Here is a 23186-nt window from a genome sequence, read left to right as displayed (position 1 = left end):
AAATTAAAAAAGGACCATTATTTTTCAAAAAGTCACTTTTCACGAGCGACATTAAAACCTAAAAAAAATATTCTACATAAGAAATTAGGCACGGGGGGGGGGGGGGAGGTGAATGATCTACAAGATAAGGTAAGGAAGAAATATTATTGTTTTTGAACTGCTTCCATAAAATATCAAGACAGACATTTTTCAAAGAAAAAACAAAACAAAAATTTATTTTTTAATGTAGGGGGCAAGTGCCTCCCCTACGCCCTCCCTTTAATTGACGCCACTAAGTGCCTCAAGAATGGAAGGGCTTATTCTTCCGTATTATAATCAGTTACTGGCTTTATTGTTGCACTTAAAAACCCTCCGAGTAATTAAATAATAGGGAGATTTATCTTAAAGGGGGGTCATATACAAGATTTTCCGTGTTTGCTTTAATATTAATGTTGCTTTTCCCTTATATTTGAGAAAGAAACTATTTTTTATTTAATTACGGTAAAAGGACAAATATGAAATAGAAATTTATGGAATCTCTTGGAACAAAAACAAGAAGGGAAAAGTAAACATTTTTTTTTTTTGGTCAAATATTTTCCATCTAGTAATAATAAAAAAAGAAAACACTTTCAAAAGAATGACCTTCTTGTAATATTTTGGTATTTTCCCAAATCCTCAACACACTTAAGAAAATGTTTTTTAAGCCTTTAGGTTTATATTTGTAATTATTGAACATTTCAGTTTTTATGTCTGTTACAAAACAAGATACTAAAAAAGGCTCTGGTTAAGCGAAACAACATGAAAAAAAAAAATCTTAAATTAAAAATTTAACGGTAGTGACAAGAGACTTTGGATTTTTGGGGAAATTGCACAAGTAACCGTTGATTTTCTCAAAAAAAGGTATTATGAATGAATGACAATAAAAATTAATATTTTTTTTTTTTAAACACTAATTGTGCGGGATAATTTCACTTTAAAAAGCTAATATTAATTCTATTTTCCAAATACAGCAAAATTCTGTAAAATAGAAAAAGGGAAGTGATGGTCTCAGTTTTTTTTTTTTTAGCAAAAGATTGATTTATAACTCAGCAGCGTTGCGTGAAAAATACTTAAGCCACCTTTTATGTGATTCTGAGTGGGTGGCATACTCATGTATAGCATTTCTATTAGAAATCAATTGCTACTAACGGTACTATAATTCATTTCGTGACCTAAGTCACTGCAACCCAAAACCAACTATGGCCAACAAGGCTGTGGATTTTTCCTCCTTCACCTCACTCTGTTTAGAGCCATACTCTTCGCTCCTCCCCAAAAACTTTTCCCTCTATTAAATGTTCCTTAAGACTTCTTCTCATTTCATTTGAAGTCATCTTAACTTTCTTTTTGGCTGTACTGGAAGGCCGAAATGTTTGGCCGTAATATTTTCTTTTCGGCCGCACTGGAAGACTAACATTTTTGGTTGCCTAAACTTTATCAGCAAATTGCGTCTCAATCATTTAATGCTTTGTTTAATTGTAACCTCAAAAATAGGATTAAACTGATTTTTCATGTACCTTGTTATTTAAATTATAATTGGTTCAACTTCAAACGGTACCAAAAAGCAGTTTTGACGTCGAATCCTCGTTTCTCAAAAGAGACTATAATTAGCATTGTATTATGGTAACTATTAACAAACGATGATATACTTAATTGAATCTTATAACGATGTGGCAAGTCTGGGATAGAAATATCGTTTCTCAAGAGTCGCCTTGAGAGTTGTAAGCTGATCGCACATTTGGTGCTGATATATATATATATATATATATATATATATATATATATTATATATATATATATATATATATATATATATATATATATATATATATATATATATATATATATATATATATATATATATATATATATATATATATATATATATATATCAAATAGTTTGTTGTAACGAACTGTAAGTACGGAGGGACATGGCTCAATAGTAACAGGAACTCTAAGAAATGAGAAATTATCTAAATATTTTGATATTAACAGATACATCAAAAGAATCAGCTTATTATGCTGATACCAAATATATAAGACTCATCAAGTTTAGTGTTACCCATCAAAAGTTCTGAGCCTGAGAAAATTTGTCTGATTTTTGAAAAAGGGGGAGGGGCAACACAAAGGATGATCTAGAGCAAAAAGAGCTTTTAGAACTTATAGAACTTTTAAAATAGCTTGTTATTCTAATTAAACGGCACACGTGTTCAGGAGTCGTTCTAAAATTGGGACAAAATGTCGAACTTCAGCGTTAGGACCGAGGTTTTGAAGATGGCACAATCGCCCTCATATACATAATAATTTCTGTTTATTTTAATTTTTGACGTTGCTCCTTACACTCAGTTGAAAATCTTTTATTTTTATTTAATTTTAAATGAATTCGATAAGACATGCTTACAAGCTAATTTTTAAAACACACAAATGTGGTAAAGCATGTATCATACACTACACAAAAATATTCTTTAAAGTTATATATATCACTGGTTCACTGTGTCTCCTAAGAGGACAACTACGACCCCTATTATTCCAAAAAGTGTATAGGATTATCATCACACAGTGCATCTGGGAAATATTGAGCATGTTTTTAAAAGTGCCCACGTTTTAGAGCCAGAGTACCATTCAGTATCAGGGTTTTAGCTCAAGACTACGCCCTCATTTAAGTAATTGGTGTATCATTTTTAATGGGTCAATTCTTGCTGCACAGGAAGATGTGGGTATGGAGCTTTGTGGTGCGACGTTGAGTGGTGAGAAGCAGGATGTTAGAGAGCAATTTGGGTGGTTGGTTTCGATTTGGTGGTATTTGTGCGATGGAATATATTACTTTTAGGTATTTGTGGGATTCACACTGAATTGGCTTGGTGATGTGTGTGTGGAGGGCTGAAGAGTGGAATGTTGACTGAAATTATGAATTACTAGTACTTACTAAGTACTTTTATACATGCTAAAAACATGAAGGCAGAGAGACGAAAAATAAGGCCTAAAAATTTGGCTGTCTGTGTGTAGGCTACACAGACAGCCAAAACCAACGTTAAAGACCCATGAGGTTCAGAAGGTAGGGCCAGATTGACAAATTCGTTGACGCCTAAAAATACAGTCAACAGCGTTTCGGCCTAGCTTACGGTTTACTCATGAGATATCGGCTAAGTAGTAAAGTCTTTCAGATAAAGTATTCATAATGATCTAATTTGGGATTTTTTTCGGGTATGGAGGGGCGTTATCATGTTGATAGCCCCCTTAAGGTAGCACTGATCAAGAGGGACCCAGTTCCTAGTTGATCCATGATTGAAACGGGGGTGCTCTCGTTTAGGAGTAATAAATACACGCGCATAAGGAAGAATACCCGGGTATTTTTGGGGTATGAAGGGGTGTTACCATGTTTATAGCCCCCCTGAGGAAGCACTGATTAATAGGGACCCAGTTCCTAGGTGTTTCATAGTTGAAACTGGGGTGCCCTCGCTTAGGAGTCATAAATACAGGCACATGATGAAGAAGACTCGGGTATTTTTGGTGCATGGAGGGGCGTTACCATGTTGATAGCCTCCCTAAGGAAGCACTGATCAACATGGACCTAGTTGCTAGGTGGTCCATAAATGAAACTGCGGTGCCCTCGTTTAGGAGTAATAAATAAAGGCGTATGAGGAAGAAGACCCGTTCAATTGACGCTATACAGGGCCCTTCAGCACGCAGCACAATCAATGCAAACCTTATCTCAGAAATGGTTTGATTTAAAGTTGTGGGAAAATAAAATCGTGGGAGGGTTCCCTATAGGAGGACAACTTTGGAAGGATGGAAGATTCAGAAATATGAACATCGGGCTCTGCTAGGCGGTGGAGAGGAGTGGCTTGCCACCACAACCCATTCAGCTAATAAAACTATGGCTGAGGAACAGTCGGTCAACAAAAATTCCACGAAACTGTGTGAAAATGATGGACCACAGAAAAAACACAGTTCTACGACACTCCCGGAGAGTGACGCGTTAAAGCTACCGGTGAACTTCACAAAAGGTGGGCGAGTCGATAAAACTACAAATCTGATGAAAATAGTGAATGAGAATCCAAAACATGGGACTTGGAATGTATGTTCGTCAAAATCTGACGTGACACAGCCTTTTACAGTAAAAGAATTCTACCAATATGACCTACAAATAATGTGCCGTAATAACCAGATTAAATGACCAAGGCAAAAATACAATTTGTGAACCTGAAATGGCTGACATACGTCATTATTATAGCTTTTGCCCCAGTCAAAGCTCCAGACGTCACATTATTGGATTAATTCTCAATGAGAGGATCGAACATTTAATGTTAGAATAAGACTCAATCTCGGATAGAATAGCCAGTATTTACTGCAGAGACACTCTTTCATCTTTACTGCAAAGGTAGTGCAGGCAACTACTTTTAACCCCCTTGACCACTTGAAAGACAATTGCCATTACAAATCACATATATTCCTTAACAAATTTTGCAACTAGGACAAGATTGAGATTAGGAGCGATTTCTATGCAAGAGTAGCATCTCATTCTAGCCTAACAGGGCATGGAACTATTGGCCCACACGGACGCGGAGAACATTATGTGAATGATGCAAGATTGCTTCAGTTTGCAATAGAGCTTCTGTTTACCCCTCATGAACACTTATTTCCAACAAAAAATGTGTATACGTTCATGCGGAGATGAAGAGACGAGCGAAGATTTGCAACACTAGAAAGCTCAGATGGTTTGGACCCGTTATACAGCACACAAGCAAGTACCTGACCCACCAGTCTCTCGAAGTAAAGCCACGCTTCCAGTTGAAGAAACATGATTATGGTTAAAATAAAATCCTGGCATGTCACAGTGGAGAAAGACCATGAGCTTTTGGGTGGGTTTCAAAAGCTCGGACGTAAATGGGATCGTAGCTGGGAATCTTCAGTCCCCAAAAAGTCGATCAGAATGGCATTAGATCAAACAGTGGGTCAAACAGTAGATCAAACAGTACATCAATGGCAGTAGATCAAACAGTAGATCAATGGCAGTAGATCAAACAGTAGATCAATGGCAGGAGGCATATTCTTGGTGCCAAGTTGAGATGAACAGCCTGTGCCTGTTCTCAAGTACAATTACAAGTTCCCATATTGAGGTAAAGGTTTTATAGCTGTTACATGGTTAAAAACTGCTTGATCGTTATTCGTATTTCAGAGTCTAATCACGAGTTTTTTATTCAGCACTTTAGTGTAACTAGGGAAAAGCTTTTATCTACTCGACTCTTATGATTTTTTTTCCCGTTTTTTTTCTAATTTTGTTCTGTTTGTATACATTTTCAAAAGTCGATAAAGTCTCCAATTGGGCATTTGGTTCGTATTTTTCCCAGCGAGCTTTTTGGTAGTGGTCCAGGAACAATGGACAATTGCAAATAAAATCTACAGTAGATGGCAGAAGCGAATCACTTCTTAGAATATAATACAGTGTTATATCACAAGGATCTTCCTTTAGTGACTTTTTAAATATTATAACTTAAAATTAGAGAGATTTCAATCATTAGGGTTTTCGGCTTTTTCATATTGTTGCAAATACTATGATAATGTGGTCCTATACTGAGCCCTGTATACCAAATTATTTGAAAAAAAACTACGTTTTCTAAAGAGTTAAAGAGGCTGAGTCACAAGTTCGAACCTTAAAACGTTCCGGGATTCGGTGGTGCAGTTGGGGGGCTCCCGCCCCAACAACCCCCACTTTCTTATCGAACCGAGGTTGCACTCTCTTCAATACCTCGCTATTTATGCTAAAGTTTTTATTGATTAAAAAAAAAGAGTTGTGAGAAAGTCAACCTTTAGCGTAAAGTGCGAGGCGTTGAGAAGGGCACAACCCCTTTCATATACGGAAGCGGGGTTTGGGGGCGGCAGCCCCCAACTGCACCTCCTAATACCTGTACGTTTTAAGGTTCGAACTTGTGACTCAGCCTCTTTAACTCTTTAGAAAACGTATTTTTTTTAAAATATTTTCTTCACTTTTTTGTAATTTTTATTACTTTTTTTTGCTTTACTATCTTTTTGCTTATATTTTCAGGTTTTAATGATGGGGGGCTGCCGCCTCCCAAACCCCCCGCTTTTGAAGATTCTTGTGTTAAGGCTTTTAATTCCTGAATACTCAAATCAAATGCACAGTAAGATTTTTATCAGCCGCCCCAGGCCCCATGTTATCAAAGCAGTGGAGACTTACCTGTAACCTGAAGGCCGACTGTGATATTCTTCTGAAGACGCCTGTTGAGCCGAAGGATTTAATAGATTGGATTTAAAAAAGAAACTGAGTTTCTTTTTTAAACTTTAAATTCTCTGACGGAGAATCGAACTCGGATCTTCCGCCTGACAGTCAGGAATAGCGACCACTGTACCACAGAGACATTACATTATTTTTATTCTGTGCGACGTATTTTTGACGCAAGCAAATCCCCACAAAACTTGATATTTGGTTTTTGGAAAACAGGGAAGGAGTGATTGGATTGAGCTGAAATTTTAAGGATAAGCTCCCAGGCCCCAGGAAAGCTAATCCTCTAGATTTCAGCCCGATCAGACAACGTTAGAGGGGGGATGTGGTAGGAAAAATTAACATGGGCTCTTATAGGAAAACGAGGTTTTTCGTAAATGTAAATTCGGGGGATAATTTTTTCGGTCTGAAAATATCAAAAGGCCCTAACAGGTCGAATTCCGCTTCGAATTATTATTCATTCACCCGGATCCGTTGCCAACTGTGGCCTGTAGACGTGGCTGATAAAAAAAAGAGAAATGAACTTTAAGTGGCTATATTTAGTTTTTGGAAAACAGGGAAGGAGTGATCGGATTGAGCTGAAATTTCGAGGATAAGCTCCCAGGCCCTAGGAAAGCTTAACCACTAGATTTCAGCCCAATCGGACAACGTTAAAGGGGGGCTGTGGTCGGAGGGTCGAAACTTCCGGCCCACTTTTACCCATGAAGATAAAGTCGGAGGGGGGTGCAAAGAGGCACAAGTGTGCCTCCTTGATGTGCTTAAGACAGATTCTCATCATCTATGGGACACTAAAAGTGACAAAACACGTGCCAGCCTCTAATAACTGAAGTCGTCAGGCATACAAAGTAGATATATCTTGGATACGTAACTTGAAAGTCTGAAACCCAACTTCCAAAGATTGTGCTTTAGTGGCAGCCCTGGGGCTTCATCTAAAGAGGAGGTCCCAATAACCCGCTAAGGTGAAGCTGCTGCTACACTCTACGGCCCACTAAAAGCATCAAAGCAGCTGTATCTATAAGACATGACCTGCCAGCTGCCACTCTTGTTGGATACCTTAAGCGCTTCTAGAGTTACAGCAAGATCTTAGGGTTTAGGGTAAAGTTTCCCTCTCTGCATAAATGAAACATAAGAGGCACTGCTAAGAAAAATGACAAGAGTGAGAGTGTTGCAAAAGTGATGAACTTTCCTAGTAGATTTGTGTAATTTAAATGTACTTTGAACATTTTGGGGTAGTGAAAAGACAAACGAAAGGGAAACAACTGTCCAAATATTTAAAAATGTTTAAAAACAGTTTTAAGCTAAACGGAGGCTTTTCTTGGAAAACATTAGTCTGGACTCAAATCAGATTCAAATTCCAATTTAATTGTTTTCAATGGTAAGAGCAGAAATTCTTGCTGACCTGCAGTTAACTGGGTTTGCCTAGGATTGTTTTTTTTTTCGCTTTTTTTTCCAGTTCAAGCGACGCTTTTCCTTTTGAACAACTTCATATCAAAGCTATAGCTATTTACTCAAAGCTTTTAACTATTTCTATAAATGAAAAAAGAAGCTCAATGCATCTTGAAAAAAGAAAGAAAAAAAACAGAAAATTTTAACCCTGGAGTAAAATCGACTAAGCTTATCGATGGGACCTGCTTAGTTTGATAATACCTCAAAAATATCTAAAAAAACATGACAAAAATAATATGATTACAAAACAATATGACAAAAAAAAATATTACAAAAATATCTCAAAACATAAATTTTCACACCCGGATTCCACCTAACTCGTGGTGATTGATTACATTATTTTTTTGTATCAGTCTGATTTATAACCTTTCCATTATTGCTTCTCTAATTTCTTTCTATTTTCTATTTTTCTTCTTCTTTGTACACAGAGGCGAATTTCCTATTGTATCCTCGTTTTAGAATAAATATTTAATATTCAGCGGATTCTTCATTCCCTCAATGGAATTGCTAAGGAGTATGAGAATTCTTTCACAAAAAAAAGCTTCAAAGTTGGTGAAAGCTGACTGTTTCAGATGTACTTAAAAAAAAAATTAAGCAGTCTATTCAAAGAAAGTAGAATCTATGTAAAATTAAATAAAAAGAACAAGTTTTTTCAACTGAAAGTAAGGAGCAATATTAAAACTTAAAACAAACAGAAATTATTATGTATATGAAAGGGCTTGCCCCCACCTTAACACCTCACTCTTTGCACTAAAGTTTTTTAGTACTCTTAAAAAAGTGTCTTATTGTTCTAATTAAACGACCCTTGTGTTTCGGGAGTCATTCTTAAGGAATTGGGACAAAATTCAACTTTAACGCAAAGATCGAGGTGTTGTGGAGGGGGCAACCCCCTATTTGCACCAATCCCTTAGCTGCTTGTTCTATTCTAAATTGGCCGTTCAGAGATTACAAAAGGGTGTTATCTCTGGTAGAAGTATTTCCAAAACACTGAATGTGTTTCAGCTATGTAAACTCAACATCTCAATGCCATGTCAGCTCAGTTAGAACACTTTTTGATTTGATATAATATTTACAAAGCAATTTTGAAGCTGAGATTTCACGGCTAGCAGCACGGCTCGTACCTTAAAGATAACATTTTTCACAGTATTGTGAATAAACTGCAAAGTTGAAAGTTATCGCAATGCAATGCCTCCTTAAAAAAGAAACTTCTAAATCATCTTCACACAACAGCCCACAGAATTCTATAGCTTATGCTGAAATTCAGAGAGTGGAAGTCAGAGAGAGACTGAAGTCAGAGAGTGAGTCAGTCAATGAGTCAGTGATATTGCTAGATTCTTGGTCGCAACCGTGCTGGAAATCGCCACTCTATCCAAAGGGCTAAGTCAAACATTGTTGGCAGTCAAATTACGGTAGTCGATACGTATGGTTAGTTTGCCCAGATAAGAGCCAAGAGCACTCGCCCCTGTTGACGATTGAAAAGTTTATGTCCCTAATACAAGTTTTAAGTATGTATTATACAACTTGGTTTCAATTTGCTACAACGTGTTGTAAATTGGAACTACTTTCAAATTCCTGAAGGTCCTGACTGACATTCTAACACTTCTGGGACATTTTCCAAAAATCGTTTGCTAAGCTGGTCTGAAAGGGAGGGTCAGCTGGGCAACATATTTTTAGTTATGATTAGATCTTCCTTATCTAAATTATTTTGGTGATCTTCCCTTTGAGAACAGCTTAGAATACGGTTTTTGGTATTTGTAACAGACTTGTGAAAATACCAGATAGGACTTTAATAGGCAGACAGCGACTGTATATCGCTGAACGAACCCCATAGAGGTTTGTTACAGCAAACAAACCATGTAGCTGTAAATATGCACGATATTTAAATTTTTGCTAAATGGAAAATATCGGCTGAATTACTCTTTAAAGAAACTTGTATAGAACATTTTTGCCTCTGGTAGATCTTCTAATCTATCCTCGCCCTCTGATTCAAATACATTTTTATATTCGACACCATTTTTTGTGTTTTAGGCTATTCTTCGAAATTCGAAGTTCAGTTATAGTGAGTCAGCAAGGTTCTTCAGTCATTAGTTGATCTTGGCTTATTTGATACCCCTGCACCATCTTGTTTCGCCATTAAATGATTGGGAGCCTATATGGAGACAGTGGTTTCCCTACTAAGAGTAGCATATCCTGATTTATCATGTTTCGGTAAATCCAAAGATTTTAAGTTTTTCTCATTCTATAATTATATTAATAGTCCTATGCTGAAAGCATTTATGAAAGTAAAAAAAAATGTAAGACCGGTTGTCTTCTAAACTATTTGTATTGTGTGAAGCAGCTGCACGTTAATTAGCTCTTAAATTTTTGAGATAGTGAAAGATACGCTTTATTCCATTCGAATTGCTCTTGTGCTTCCCTTATTGTTCTTAAAGAATTGAAAGTAAAATCTTGAACTTAAACGCAAAGACTGGGATGTTGAAAAAGGGACAGCCCACCTTGTATGCAGAGGGATCTCTATTTATTATAATTTTAAATTTTGCTCCGTATTGTTATTTACAAAACATTTTTTCCAAGTGTTTGTGAAGCACAGATTTTTGTAACGTATCACACACAAAAAAACTTCCCTTTTCCATGTTGGAATGGTAAAGAACAAACCACAGGGAATCAGGGACCGGAGTCACTCAAATGTGACATCATACCCCTGAGTCACAGCTATTCAAATGATGCCTGTGCTATATAAACCTTACCAAAAGATACGTGTAACATCATCTTGAGTAAGATGCGGTAGTTTTTGCCAAAAATAACACTTTATTTTAATATTATCTTTTGTTAATTGCAAAAGGTACTAGATATAGCAATTTATTTTCAATTAGCCCTTAAGCACTCTTCTGTGATCTTTTAGCATCCCCTAGTGGCGACAAAAAAGAAAAAGAAGGAGACATTGCTGCTTCCTATGTGCAAAAGTGATTTTTCTTGTTGCTCAAGATGGGGGACTGTAGTTATCTTATATGGGTTTTAAGGCTATGATAATTCCAATGGTGCAGTTTCCATTTCGATCCGACACCATTTTTTTGTGTTTTAGGCTATTCTCCGAAATCCCTACAAACTTGTTTTCGAAGCTAGCTTTTGTCATTAAAATGAATCGTAGAAATGGTTACCATACCTGAACCAACTTCCAATGGTGATTCTTCCTTACTTGACATTTATTTCCAAAATGCGTTTCTAAATTTTCAGTTAAGCCTTCTATGTGATAGGGTTCATTCTTTACTATGATGCCTAAAATACGGCAACCATGATAGTTTATCATATGATTACCAGAATTTATGCATTTTACTGTTCTACTTAGATCGGTGACTTAAGCTTCTCAACATGCCAATAGTCTTTTTTGTTCTTTCTTTTTACAGCTAGGATAAAGATGTTGAATTGAACTCCAGTTTTAATATTTGAGTAAATTAATCACATAGCCACGCCAAAAGTATGTTTACTTTTCACCATACTGTCAAAGAGACATTAGGATCTAAGACAAGTTTTCTAGTGGACAAAAAGTCCACTCTCCACACGTATGAAACCCGACAAAGTGACACTCATACTAGTTGTCGGGCCATCACTGATTTATCGTTTTTATTATTTACAGGGGAGTTAAGGTTGAAATAGTTTGAATGATGAAAAAAATTCTATTAATTTAGTTCATTTTAATATAAATATTAGATATATATTATAACCCAATTATGAGCTTTACTTTTTATTGAGTTCATTCGTAGCTATATATTTTTTTTGTGTATTTAATAATAAGTTTCGCATATGGACCGCAGCTGCAATGAAGAACTTTTTCTCTGTCTATTTACTTTCTTTTTCTGTTTTTCAACCCACAAACAATTTTACTTCTTTGATAGATTACTACTACTACTACTACTAACAACTCACCGCAGCACCAAGCCGCCTGAGGCCAACACAGCTACGCAAGATCCTCCTCCACCCCAATTTATTCAAAGCCTCTCTTTTTACACCCTCCCACGAAGTTCCCATTTCCTTTAAATCTTTCTTTATGACGTCCTCCCCCCCCCCAGACGGGGACGACCTGCTTTCCGTTTAGCCCTAGATGGTTGGCCGAAAAGAACAATCTTCGGAAATCTGTCATCCTTCATCCGCACAACGCGCCCTAGCCACCTCAACCTTCCTTCATTATAGCCCTAGAGAGCGGTATTGAATCACATTTTTCGTATAGCCTATTGTTTAAAATACGGTCAGTCAGCCGGGTACCCAGAACAATCCTTAAGCAATTTCTCTGGAAAACATCTAGCAAATCTTATTACATTGCATGTTTGAATTAAATAAAATTATTTCACAACAACAACCATCAGGCATCAGCGTTGTTTAAATGTCTTCTGGTTTGTACAGGAGTTTTCATCTAAGTATTTTTGAGCTTGTTGAGTACAAACCTACCGTTGCAGTCACCGTTGACTGCAACGTTGCAGCTACCGTTGCAGTCAAGATTCCAAAATCAAAACACATTTTGATGGTGCAATTTTTAGAAGTGTATATTTATATATAGTACCAATACAAATTTGGCTCTCTTATTGGTATTTTTTGCCCCTCCTACCCTATAATTAGATCATTTTTTTACCTTTTTGGGGCATGTCCCTAAAACCATACCCTGGATTCGCCTCTGAAGGCATCAACGTCCAAAAATATCGTATTTATAAACAGACGCTTCATAAATGCATTTACAGCATACGAGGCCATAGTACTTTTCGTGAATACAATTTGCGTGAGGATTTAAGTCTTCACGTAAGAAGGCCTAGGCTTAGACTTAATCCACTTCATGTTATTTGTTACCTATAAAATTTTAAAAGACAACTACATAATTTTTATTTCGCTTTGCAAAAGGTATCCAGCCCTACTACTACTACCATCTACTGCTAACAGACCAGACTGTCGAGTATGGTCTGTATGGTACCATTACAACTCCTGCGACACCTACTCCTGTCTCAATTGCTTTGCTGCAACTACTTTTAAAATAACTGCTGTTGCGGTAGCTTGTATTACCACGCCAACTTCTGACATGGCTTCTCGTATCATGACTACTGTTACTTAACTTATCTACCGACCTTACTACTTTTGATGTGTACAAAATTATGTCAACTAAAATATAATAGAAAATTAACTGAAAGAAAAAAGATTTTTACTGAAGCATAAAGAAAAAAACTAAATGTTCATAACAAAAACTTACCAATTACTTTGAGCTTAAAAAAAGAAAAATAATAAACAATGATAAACTGAAGACTAAACCAAAAATTAAAATTGGATAATGGAGTCAAACATATACAAATAGAAACAGCGGTGGGTCTAGAGCAAAATCAAGGGAGGGGTGGGGCAATGTGACAAGGGCGCCAACTATTGACAATATTGATATGTTTATTCAGAAAAGGAGTTTAAAAAGGAATGACGGAATGGGGACGCCAAGAAAACCTTAGGGGCGGGGGATAGTCCCCCTGAACAGAATATCACAAGTAATTATGGTGTTGCAGACCCATCAACTACCAAAAGCTTTAAATTTTATGTGTGGTTTACCAAAAAAAATCTTTGGGAAAAATTTTGTTCTTCTATTATAAAATAACAAGTCAAATTCCTTACCAAACTTAAGGAATAATAAATATTTGTAAAATTTGTATATTTTAAAAAATCACTCAGTTTTAAAAATCTAGTTTACATTTAATCTTATGAATGCTGTCTTTTTTTCTAAAGTAATTCTATTCAAATGAAAAGAATAAACAAGCTGTTTTAACACAACTTTCAATTTCAGCAATCTGTTTAGTTTTCAGTGAAGCGCCAATGTTACTTCTGTCTTTTGCAGGATTCATGGGGGAATCCCAAGACAAAACTTATTTGTTCTAATTATGCTTCAGTTCAAAATATAATGCTGTTTGTTTTAGCTGTGGTATCTTACACAAATTATTTTACTCGTTTGTTTTTAATCTCCACTTAACCAAACAATCAGACTTAATTTTTTTTCTTTTTGGTACCAAAAACTTTTAATATGTCCAATGTGGGTGCTTTACAATAGAATAAACTTCTTGAGTTTTAGTCAGCCAAGCTTTCTTTATTCAACGCTGTAACTACATTGTTAGGGGCGGCTATAGCTAGTACTCTATTTTCAGTAATATTTACGCAATAATCTCTACCTCTCTCTTTGAATGAAGATTAAATAAAAAAGAAACAAGTTTTTTTTAACTGAAAGTAACGAACGACGTTAAAACTTAAAACGAACAGAAATTATTCCGTATATGAAAGGGGCTGTCCCCTCCTCAATGCCTCACTCTTTACGCTAAAGTTTTTTATTGTTTAAAAAACAATCGAGTTGTGAGAAAGTCAAACTTTAGCGTAAAGAGTGAGGCGTTGAGGAGGGAACAGCCCATTTCATATACGGAATAATTTCTGTTCGTTTTAAGTTTTAACGTCGTTCCTTACTTTCTACTACTACTACTACTACTACTACTACTACTACTACTACTACTACTAATTACAACTCACCGCAGCACCAAGCCGCCTGAGGCCAACACAGCTAAGCACGCACCTCCTCCATCCCAATCCATCCAAAGACTCCCTTTTTTCACCTGCCCACGAAGTTACCATCTCCTTTAAATCTTTCTTTATGATGTCCTCCCGTCCCAGAGGGGGACGACCTGCTTTCTGTTTAGCCCTAGATGGTTGGCCGAAAAGAACAACCTTCGGCAATCTGTCATCCTTCATCCGCACAACGTGCCCTAACCACCTCAACCTTTCTTTCATTATAGCCCTAGAGAGCGGTATTGAACCACATTTTTCGTATAGCCTATTGTTTGAAATACGGTCAGTCAGCCGAGTACCCAGAACCTTACTTTCAGTTAATAAAAACTTTTTTTTTAGTTTAATTTTTGAATGTTTTTGAATTAATGCATGTTTTCGTTTTGGCTCACCGTACATGAATAATTACAACAAAATTTGCATATTAATTTTACTTTTATTTGGTTAAATGGCTTTCTTGAAAGTTGTTAAATTTTATTTACGAACGTTTTTATTAGTAATAAATATACGTAACTTACGAATTAACTTACGTAACGAACTTCTATATTCACATATTTTTAATACGTATATTAGGGATTCGCCCCCTAGTCAATACCTTGCTCTTTAAGCTGAAGTTCGAATTTTGTTCCAATTCTTTAAAAATTACCCCTTAATCACAAAGGCCGTTACTTAGAATAAATAGCTCTTATGAAAGTACTTAAAAAATCTTTTGCTTAAAGAGTTAGGTTTTGACTAGGGGACGAACCCAATCCCATACCTAATAATTTCTGCTTGTTTTCATTTTTGGTGTTGCTCCTTAATTTTAGTCGGAAAACTTGTTTTTTCTTAAATTTAATTTCCTATTTTTTTAAAATAATGCTGGGAAATTCGGTGCTCCCTTCATAGCAATGTCCCATCCCCCATGAAAACTTCCTCCATGGAAAGATCCTCCCACATAATCCCCGCCCCACCCCCTCCTCCCACAACCAGAAAAAAATTCCCCTGAAAACGTCTGTATACTTCCCAACAACCAATACTATATGTTAACATTGGGTAAAGTTCATAACTTTCAGCCCTTCTCCCGGGGCCTTCGGGGGATTAAGTCATCCTAAAAGATATAGTTGTCCTAAAAGATATACTAGCTTGATTGTCACGAAGAGTACATTCTATTCTTAGTTGTAGGCCTATCTATAAATTTAGAGGCTAGAGGCATTTCAGGCAGACACATACAAAAAAATTATTTTTTGGGGGACGAGTAATAGTAAAAGAACTTAATTTTATTTGACAGTTTGAATAAAATTTACCAAGAAACTCCTAAAAATTTTTGATTTCAAGGGGGCATGCCCTTAGGCCCCTTTGAGTGTGTCCCTACTTTTAAACACACATGAGGTTTTTTTGACTGGGGAGGGGCAAATTAAAATCAATTCTATATAAACATTCAAGAACTTCAAAAAAAAAACATTTAAATAAAAACATTTAATAAGAAACATTTATAGGTAAATAGAAAATTTAACTTTCTTAGGTAAATTTTTAAGGTAAATAGAAGAGAAAAGTAGAAAATTAAGATAAACAGAAAAAAATAGGTTTTGAAGGGGACATGGGCCTGATATCATCCTTTTTCCGTACGTGTCTGGGTCCTTATTATTGTGCAAAGTTACGCTTATTAGGGCAATTAAATTATCTTTCTATTAATAGGTCTGGAGTTTGTAGCTCTTCTCTAGCACATGATCCCGTAAGTTGCAAAATGCTATGTAATATTCTACTAATTTTGATAGATTTTGTATATATATATATATATATATATATATATATATTCATTTCTGCCATTGAAATTCTTTAACTTAAATTTCAGTTATTTTCCCAAATGCTCATATGGATAGTTGTCTGTTTTCTAATACATGATCCCAAATTTGGCTAAACACGAGTTTGAATCATGTTAATTATAATACACTTTATTTGATACTCTTTAGTCCCTGAGCCTGAACTGACAACTAGGATCTAAATCCTATATAGCCTTTTAGAGCTGCAGTTTATAGCCTTTCGGAACAAAAGACAAATTTTGAAACACTGAGACATTTCTAAGACTTTGTGAAAAGGGGATTTCCGTAAACATTAGAAAGCCTTGCATGAAAAAACAGGAGAAAATACCTAAAAATCAATAAGCAACAGGCTGCGCCCAATAATAACAGAGACAACTGAAAAAAGGGAAGCTATAGAATATTGAAAACACAACTAAGACTCAAACGGCTCACATTAGCCCTTAAAGACACACACATTTGAATTAATTAATTTACTCATAATTAGCAATGGTGCCAACTTATTTTTTTTTTTGGGGGGGGGGGTAAGTATTTTCAATCTTTATATAGCGAATAGACAAAACTAAAGGTATATTTAAAAAAATAAAGGGATTTTCCTTTTCCAAACCAATTAATTAAAGTACCAAGTAAGGCATTTCTCAAGTTTTAGAGGAGAGTCATCCATCTGCCCCCCTCGATTGGCATTTATTTTTAGTTTAATAAGCCACTTCTGAAAAAAATACTTAGAACCCAGAGCAAAATGACTAGAGTAAAAACAAAAATGAAAAAAGGAAATCAATAAACGGGGAAAAAAGAAAAAAAAATAACTAGTCCATGCTGATAACCAAGCAAAACAACTGAAAAACTCTCCCTAATTTCTACAACGATAATAGGTGTTGATATTCTGGCTGCAATAGCTGATTTTGCACAAAAAGTTCGATGAAGTAGCTTATAAAGTGAGTATTTGATAAAAATGGCGTATGCAGTCTCTTTTGTCATAACAGCCACGACTGATAAGACAAATAAAGTTGAAACGGCGACACAAATGAACTTAAAACAACGTTTGGTTTTATCTGTCTACCAAACATCATTTTTGAGACTTGCTGTGCATTTTCTCTTAGACTGAAAAATACGTTAAACAGTTTTTAGAAGCATGCAAAAATAGGAAACTTTTGTAAGCAATTTAGATTATTCTTCAAGAAAAAGTGCAAGTGCTACCACCACTCTTAATCGGTGAATGCATAGATCTAATTGATAGCCTATAAGTTTTTTGTATATTGATGTGAGTTTCGGCTAAAGGCTTGTCGCAAAATTGTATATATCAAAAGAAGCATCAACCTAGATAAAAAACAGGTCAGACAAAAAAAAAACAAAAAAAAAAACAAAAAAAAAACACTATTACTTTAACGGAACCAAGATCCAGAAATACTTTAATATACCAAAATGCCAGTGAGTGAAAAACCTGATCAAGCCAATGAATTTCTTTGTGGTCAGACCCCCCTCCCCCAGGGCTTAAAGTCTTCTGAACAAGGACTGCTTATTATAACTGTACAGAATTTTCAAGTGAGGTTTGCATTGCAATTCCATAAAATTCAATAGCGATAAATTAGCGAAAAAATAGTTATCAATAAAAACTTTGGATGAAAATGGATTTTGTAGACAGAAGTGGAGATAGAAGTTACAAAAGCAGAGTCAGTGCCTATTTTATTCCTTCTTACTGCCTATTTTGCCTTTTAATTTGTAGTGCCGGGTAAAATATCTTCAAATGTGTAATTTTAGCTCAAATAGAGTTTTTTAGTGTTCAAAACGCATGATTATCAGGATTTTGAATTATTACACCATTTAACAATAAAAACAAGTTCCTGCGGTGTCTTAGTGCATGAAAACCTTAAACGACCGTGTCCATTCTTTCTTCCCATGGGTCCATTCTGTATTAAAACCACCTAATTAAAATAAAATGCATTTTCGGACCTAAAAAAGAAAAAAAAAAGATGTTATGGTTTCATTAAAACATTCAGACTATCCAATGTAAAATCACTAGAAAGTAGTTAAGTTTAATTTGGAAATCTCACCTGCCAAACAATTCATTATATGCTCCCATAGAATCATGAAGAGAACTTGGCACAGTAGCCCCATCTACAACTGGGCCAAGAACTGTTGTATAAAGTGGACCATATAATTGAACCTTCATGAGCTCCGTTACACGTTTGAATTTCAGACACACAAGGGTGTCATCACCTATATCTGACACTGGACAATTTACAGTCCGCGATGTTTCAATTGTCTGCTTTCTAGGATTCTTTGCAAGAGCTTCATTTGAAAATGCTGTACCACTCATTAGAATCACACGTTGAAATAGTCCTAGAACGAATAATAATATTCTTGTACCAAGTCCTAGAACGAATAATAATATTCTTGTACCAAGGAAATTACAACTAATGCTTTTCCTTCACCCTCTACTCATCTGAGGTTAACTCATGCATAAAAACAAAGAATTTCTAAGATTTTTCTCTTTGTTATTTTAATAAGATGAAGTTTTTGGGGCAGTCCCATATTTTCCTCAGTTTTGCCACGCAAAACTGTGGATTAATTAGCAACACTAAATAGCAGAAACTGACAACAATATTTGGCCATAATAGTTCAAAACCATATTGATTCCTAAAGAAAACAAAACCTTTAAAGTAAAGCTAGGCCTGCTTAAGCTGTTTTTTGTCATGTGTTAGCTTATTTTTTTTTTGCTGATTTTCAGCTCCGTTTCCTTATTTTTTTTTATTAGCACCCGCTCCTTCCAAAAAGCATAACTTTATATCGAGATGTTTTCATTAAAACAAAATCCCTGATTTTTCCATGTTTATTAACATACATATAATTGTGCAACTTTCCATTTAACCAGCTTAAACGGGTCAGGTTCCCTTTTCAACGTTTTTTTCCCTTTAATAAAAAAAAGAGAGATAAAGTATTACCTTTAAAAATCATCTGACAAAAAAAATTCGTGGCTGAAATATTTCTCACCAGTCTGTTTGTTCCTGTAACTGTATGTAAAATTTTTATGAGTAAATACTTTCTCCATCAATTGGTTCTATTCGAACATTACCCACTATGTCTGATAAGTTGTACTCTTAAATCATAAAATAAGCTACTAGGACATTATCATTAATATCTTCCCAGCCTATACAAGACTTTGAAACTTCCTTATCCACCATGGGCCTTACTCCCCATCTATGTACCCTTTCCCCCGCAAAGCTTTTCTATTAAAAGCCACAGAGAACATTCCCCTATCAAAGTATGCTATATATAGATATGTTAAAGGCATTTCCTCATCAGTTTCTTTTAAGCGATTGAAGACACAGCAAGTACATTAACAATGGATAATACCTATGAGCAAATAAGTGCCTTTTCTCACTCTAACCCCCCCCCCCCTAAAAAAAATCTTTGTACTTTGGTTTGTTTCAAAATATAATCTTTTTTCAACTATATAAACCCTCCTTCCTCCCACCATTTACCAGCATTTAATTCGTCAAAAAAACAAATTATTTTACCCAAAAGATGTAGAAAAACCATAGAATCCATCAAATGTGTCAAAATCTTTTCGTAAGCGCTTTGTCTAAATTAACAAAACAAGGGTGCGAATTTAGGCAGAACCCTCTGGAAAGGGCGTTTGGTAAAAAATGACACTCGGAAGAGGGTTGCTGTCAATTAATAAACCTTACGGGCGAATGTTGGACTAAGAAAATTCTATGTCTGAAAGAGTTCCTATTTCCCACAAAATTAATGTGTAATAGTCACATTTTAGGCTTGAAAATTGTGCGTATAAGGAGAGAGGATGGGACAATAAAAACATTTATTTATATTCTAGACAAAAATCTAGTTTTTAATTTGTTTATTGCATCTAAATGGTAAAAACAATATGTACCCCCCCCCCCTTAATAGGATCATATGCATGCCTAGGTTAAAGATAAATTATTCTCTAGCATTTTTTTCCTTTAATGTTCGATTTATTTTCCATTTTTAAAATTCCTATGCATAAAGAAACGATCGCGTATTATTTCCAAGCCTATTTTCCTGCTTTCTTGAAAAACAAGGATTGACTTATTTATAAGGTGGGAGGGGGGCGAATAACGAAACTATGGCTTCCAAGTTCTACCATCCCAGAAAGGAGAGGGCTGTATATTTTGAGATCTAGATTATTTTATAACTATTTTATGTTTTCTTGAAAAGGAGAGGACTTATTTTAGACTATGTTTAAGTATTTATAGCTTATTATTATTATTTCCTTTATTATTTTCTGTAACATTATTATCTAATATCGCGATTCGGCCTCCCTGATTTACGGGAAAAAGTGACTGTGCTTGCGGGAAAGGTGTCGTTGTCTGCAGGTCTTACTGCGCACCATAATTTACGTCGTCTTATTAAATAATTGTTAAGTGTGCGAGTTTGCTTTTTTTTTGTTTGTTTTTTTTTTTTTTGTTTTTATGTACTCCGCTTCTTTTTTATAGTGGGTAATAAATAAATTATTATTATTATTATTTATACTAAATTTTCAATTCTTTTCAAATTTTCCCAGCCCCCACTCCTCCCAAAAAACGTGCAAGAGTGGGCGAAGCGACCCCAGTAAGGCCATCAGTGATCAGATATGCTCCTCCTTCCGGACGGGTGCTGTCCGTGCAACCCTTGGCTCCCCATCAGGAGAAGCCAGGCCCTTCCAGGGCACTGCAGGTGCAGCCATTGACCACTCATCTTGTATTGCCCTGAGCCCCCTACGCTAGTTAAGGTCTCACCCCTTCCAGAAAGGCTACATCATTGCCTGCCCAAGCCCCATCTGCGCAGGCTCCAATGCAGCCTGGTAGAGAATTGAAAAGAGAGTGGACGGGTAACTACAAAATGGCGACCCCCGCTGGTTCATCTGTGCAAGCCAGTGACATCACTACCGCATCCACACATACCACTGACATTTCTGGCCCGGCTGCACAAGAGCGTGGCGTCACCGTTCCGTTTATACTCTGATATGCACTCCCAGGACCTTCCGGCAATCAAGTGCAGCCAGAGTTTGGTGATGTAAGCATTTTTACTTCTAATTTCGACCTGGTAATAGAAATATAGAACTATTTTTCAACTTTTTTAGGCCTTTATTTTCACTTTTTCCTACCTTATATTTCCTGGCTAGTAAAAACATTTTTCATGCCTCTTTAAGCCCTTGAAGAGAATTTTCAACATAGTAAAAAGCTTGTCAGAGTTATTAAATAGGTTTCTCCCAAGTTTTAAAAGACTCAGAAATAAGGTTCTTTTTCTCAGCTTTTAAGCACCTACTCCATAGTTTTTTGGGTCCTTTTTAGGCCCACTATAGAAATTTTTCCCCACTTTCGAGCTTTGAAGGAGGGTTTTAAGCTAATAGGAGCCTACTTGTTTTATATGTATAGATTTTTTCTTGAACATTAAAGTTTTAGAATACATCCCTACCCTGACTAGTTTTAAATTTCACCGCCCCCTTAGAATAAGCTTATTTTTTCACCATTTTTAAGGGTTGTAAGGAAACTTTTATAGGTATAGATTTTCGCTAGAATATTAGAGGTCTCTAAGTAAGATTGTTTTTTCAGCTTTTAAGCGCATATTCCCTCGTTTTTAAGACTCGTCGGTGTACCCCTATTAACTTCATTCATAATTATTTTCCTAGACTAGCCAACTTTTCTGTCTTTCTTATATACTTTTGTCTTTTTTCAGGTTCCATACCCCCCTCCCCCCAGTTTCTAGGGATTTAGAAATAAGGGTGTTTTCATCTTTTAATCGCATACTCACTGGTTTTTGGAGTCATCTGTTCCTATAATAAGATCTTTCCAATTTTTCACATTGTTAGCCTTTTTTATTCATTTGAAAGCGCACTCTTTTGTTTGACCTGTTTGCTTTTTGCTTCTTTTTTTCACGCAGTCGGAATATTGAAGTTCCAGGTTACATCTCCCCCTTAGTTTAATAGAGACAATGACATTTATTCACCTTTTCTAGCCTTATCGACTCTTTTATCTGCTAGCTTATGGGAGGACTATTCACTTAGAAGGCTTCAAGGTTCCTAATAAAGGGGGAAATGGAGACATTTATTTTATAGCGAATTTTTTTTTTAGGCCGAGATCGACCAGTTTGTAGCCCAATTTATTGGTGAAGGAACTGGAACAGTCGAGGAAACCTCTGACGATTTGATGGCATGGGCCGAGAATCTTCTCGATATAATCTCCCTTCAATAAGTTGTCCATAACTATTTTTTTAAATTCAAAAGGGTATAGCAGGAGTTTGGGCAAACCTTTCATTGCTTCATAATACATGCAAAAGGTGCTCTATGGAGGGGCATTCCATTTATATTAGTAGTGGGGGACATAGAAAACCTTTGCATTCCAATGAGTATTAGCGTGTCTACACTTCCAAGGGCATGGTACCTTTTCATAATACAATGAGTAGTAGGGTGCATACACTTACAAAAGGGCATAGTACCCTTTCATAACCATTCTCCCATTTTCATAGGGCAATAGCTTCCAGTGAGCTAATATGCTCTTATTCTTCTAGGTTCAAACGACATCTACATCAGGGACCTACAACCTCTACGAAGATACAGAGAGTTTTATGAACATGCAAGAGGTCCCGGAGAATAGTGAACGCGAGGGGAGTTGAAGTGCGGGGATGAATCCGGCTAGTGACCTCTTCAACATTGATTCAGACAGTTTTGTGAGGGATCTCGGCCTCAGAAATGAATTTACGGACAATTTATTAGATCAGTTACCTGCTAACGAGGTCAAGAGGGTGCTAGAAGTGCCCGCCCCTCACAGTGATATGGGACAAAGTGGAGATGGCTCGCCCCCAGTGTTAACAGAGTTGTATCTAGCAGATACCGCTTTATGTTATATTCATGTATATAGGGCCGAGTATCGTGACCCGTTTAATTCCCTGTTAAGTGGTACTTTTCAAACGGACCCCATAGACACCACACACCTCTACGTGAGCATGATTCGGGTACTTCTTGAAAACATTTAAGGGAGATGGGAGGACGGGACTCCTTAAAAGCATCCATCGCGTTTAAAATTATTTTTTTACTGTAAGTTTGGGTGTTTTGCGCGACCATCATATTCAAACAAGAATGCAGACGCTACACCCAGACCTGC

The 23186-nt window shown here is 36.1% G+C and overlaps 1 protein-coding gene across 1 annotated transcript in view; it reads right to left on the bottom strand.

The window, feature by feature from the left end:
* LOC148941220 (neuroligin-4, X-linked-like) overlaps positions 1-23186 on the bottom strand; it is a 258542-nt gene that overhangs the window by 141610 nt on the left and 93746 nt on the right. The window contains exon 4 of the mRNA XM_089104126.1: positions 18117-18405. Within this exon, the coding sequence (XP_088960252.1) occupies positions 18117-18405 (289 nt within the window). The remainder of the gene's footprint in view (positions 1-18116; positions 18406-23186) is intronic.

The sequence above is a fragment of the Artemia sp. Qi Xiang Cuo genome, chromosome 18 (genome assembly GCF_049724085.1).
Source record: "Artemia sp. Qi Xiang Cuo chromosome 18, ASM4972408v1, whole genome shotgun sequence".
NCBI classification, from domain to species: domain Eukaryota; kingdom Metazoa; phylum Arthropoda; class Branchiopoda; order Anostraca; family Artemiidae; genus Artemia; species Artemia sp. Qi Xiang Cuo.
Note: the sequence above shows the minus strand (reverse complement) of the source record. Positions and strands in the feature narration are given on the sequence as shown.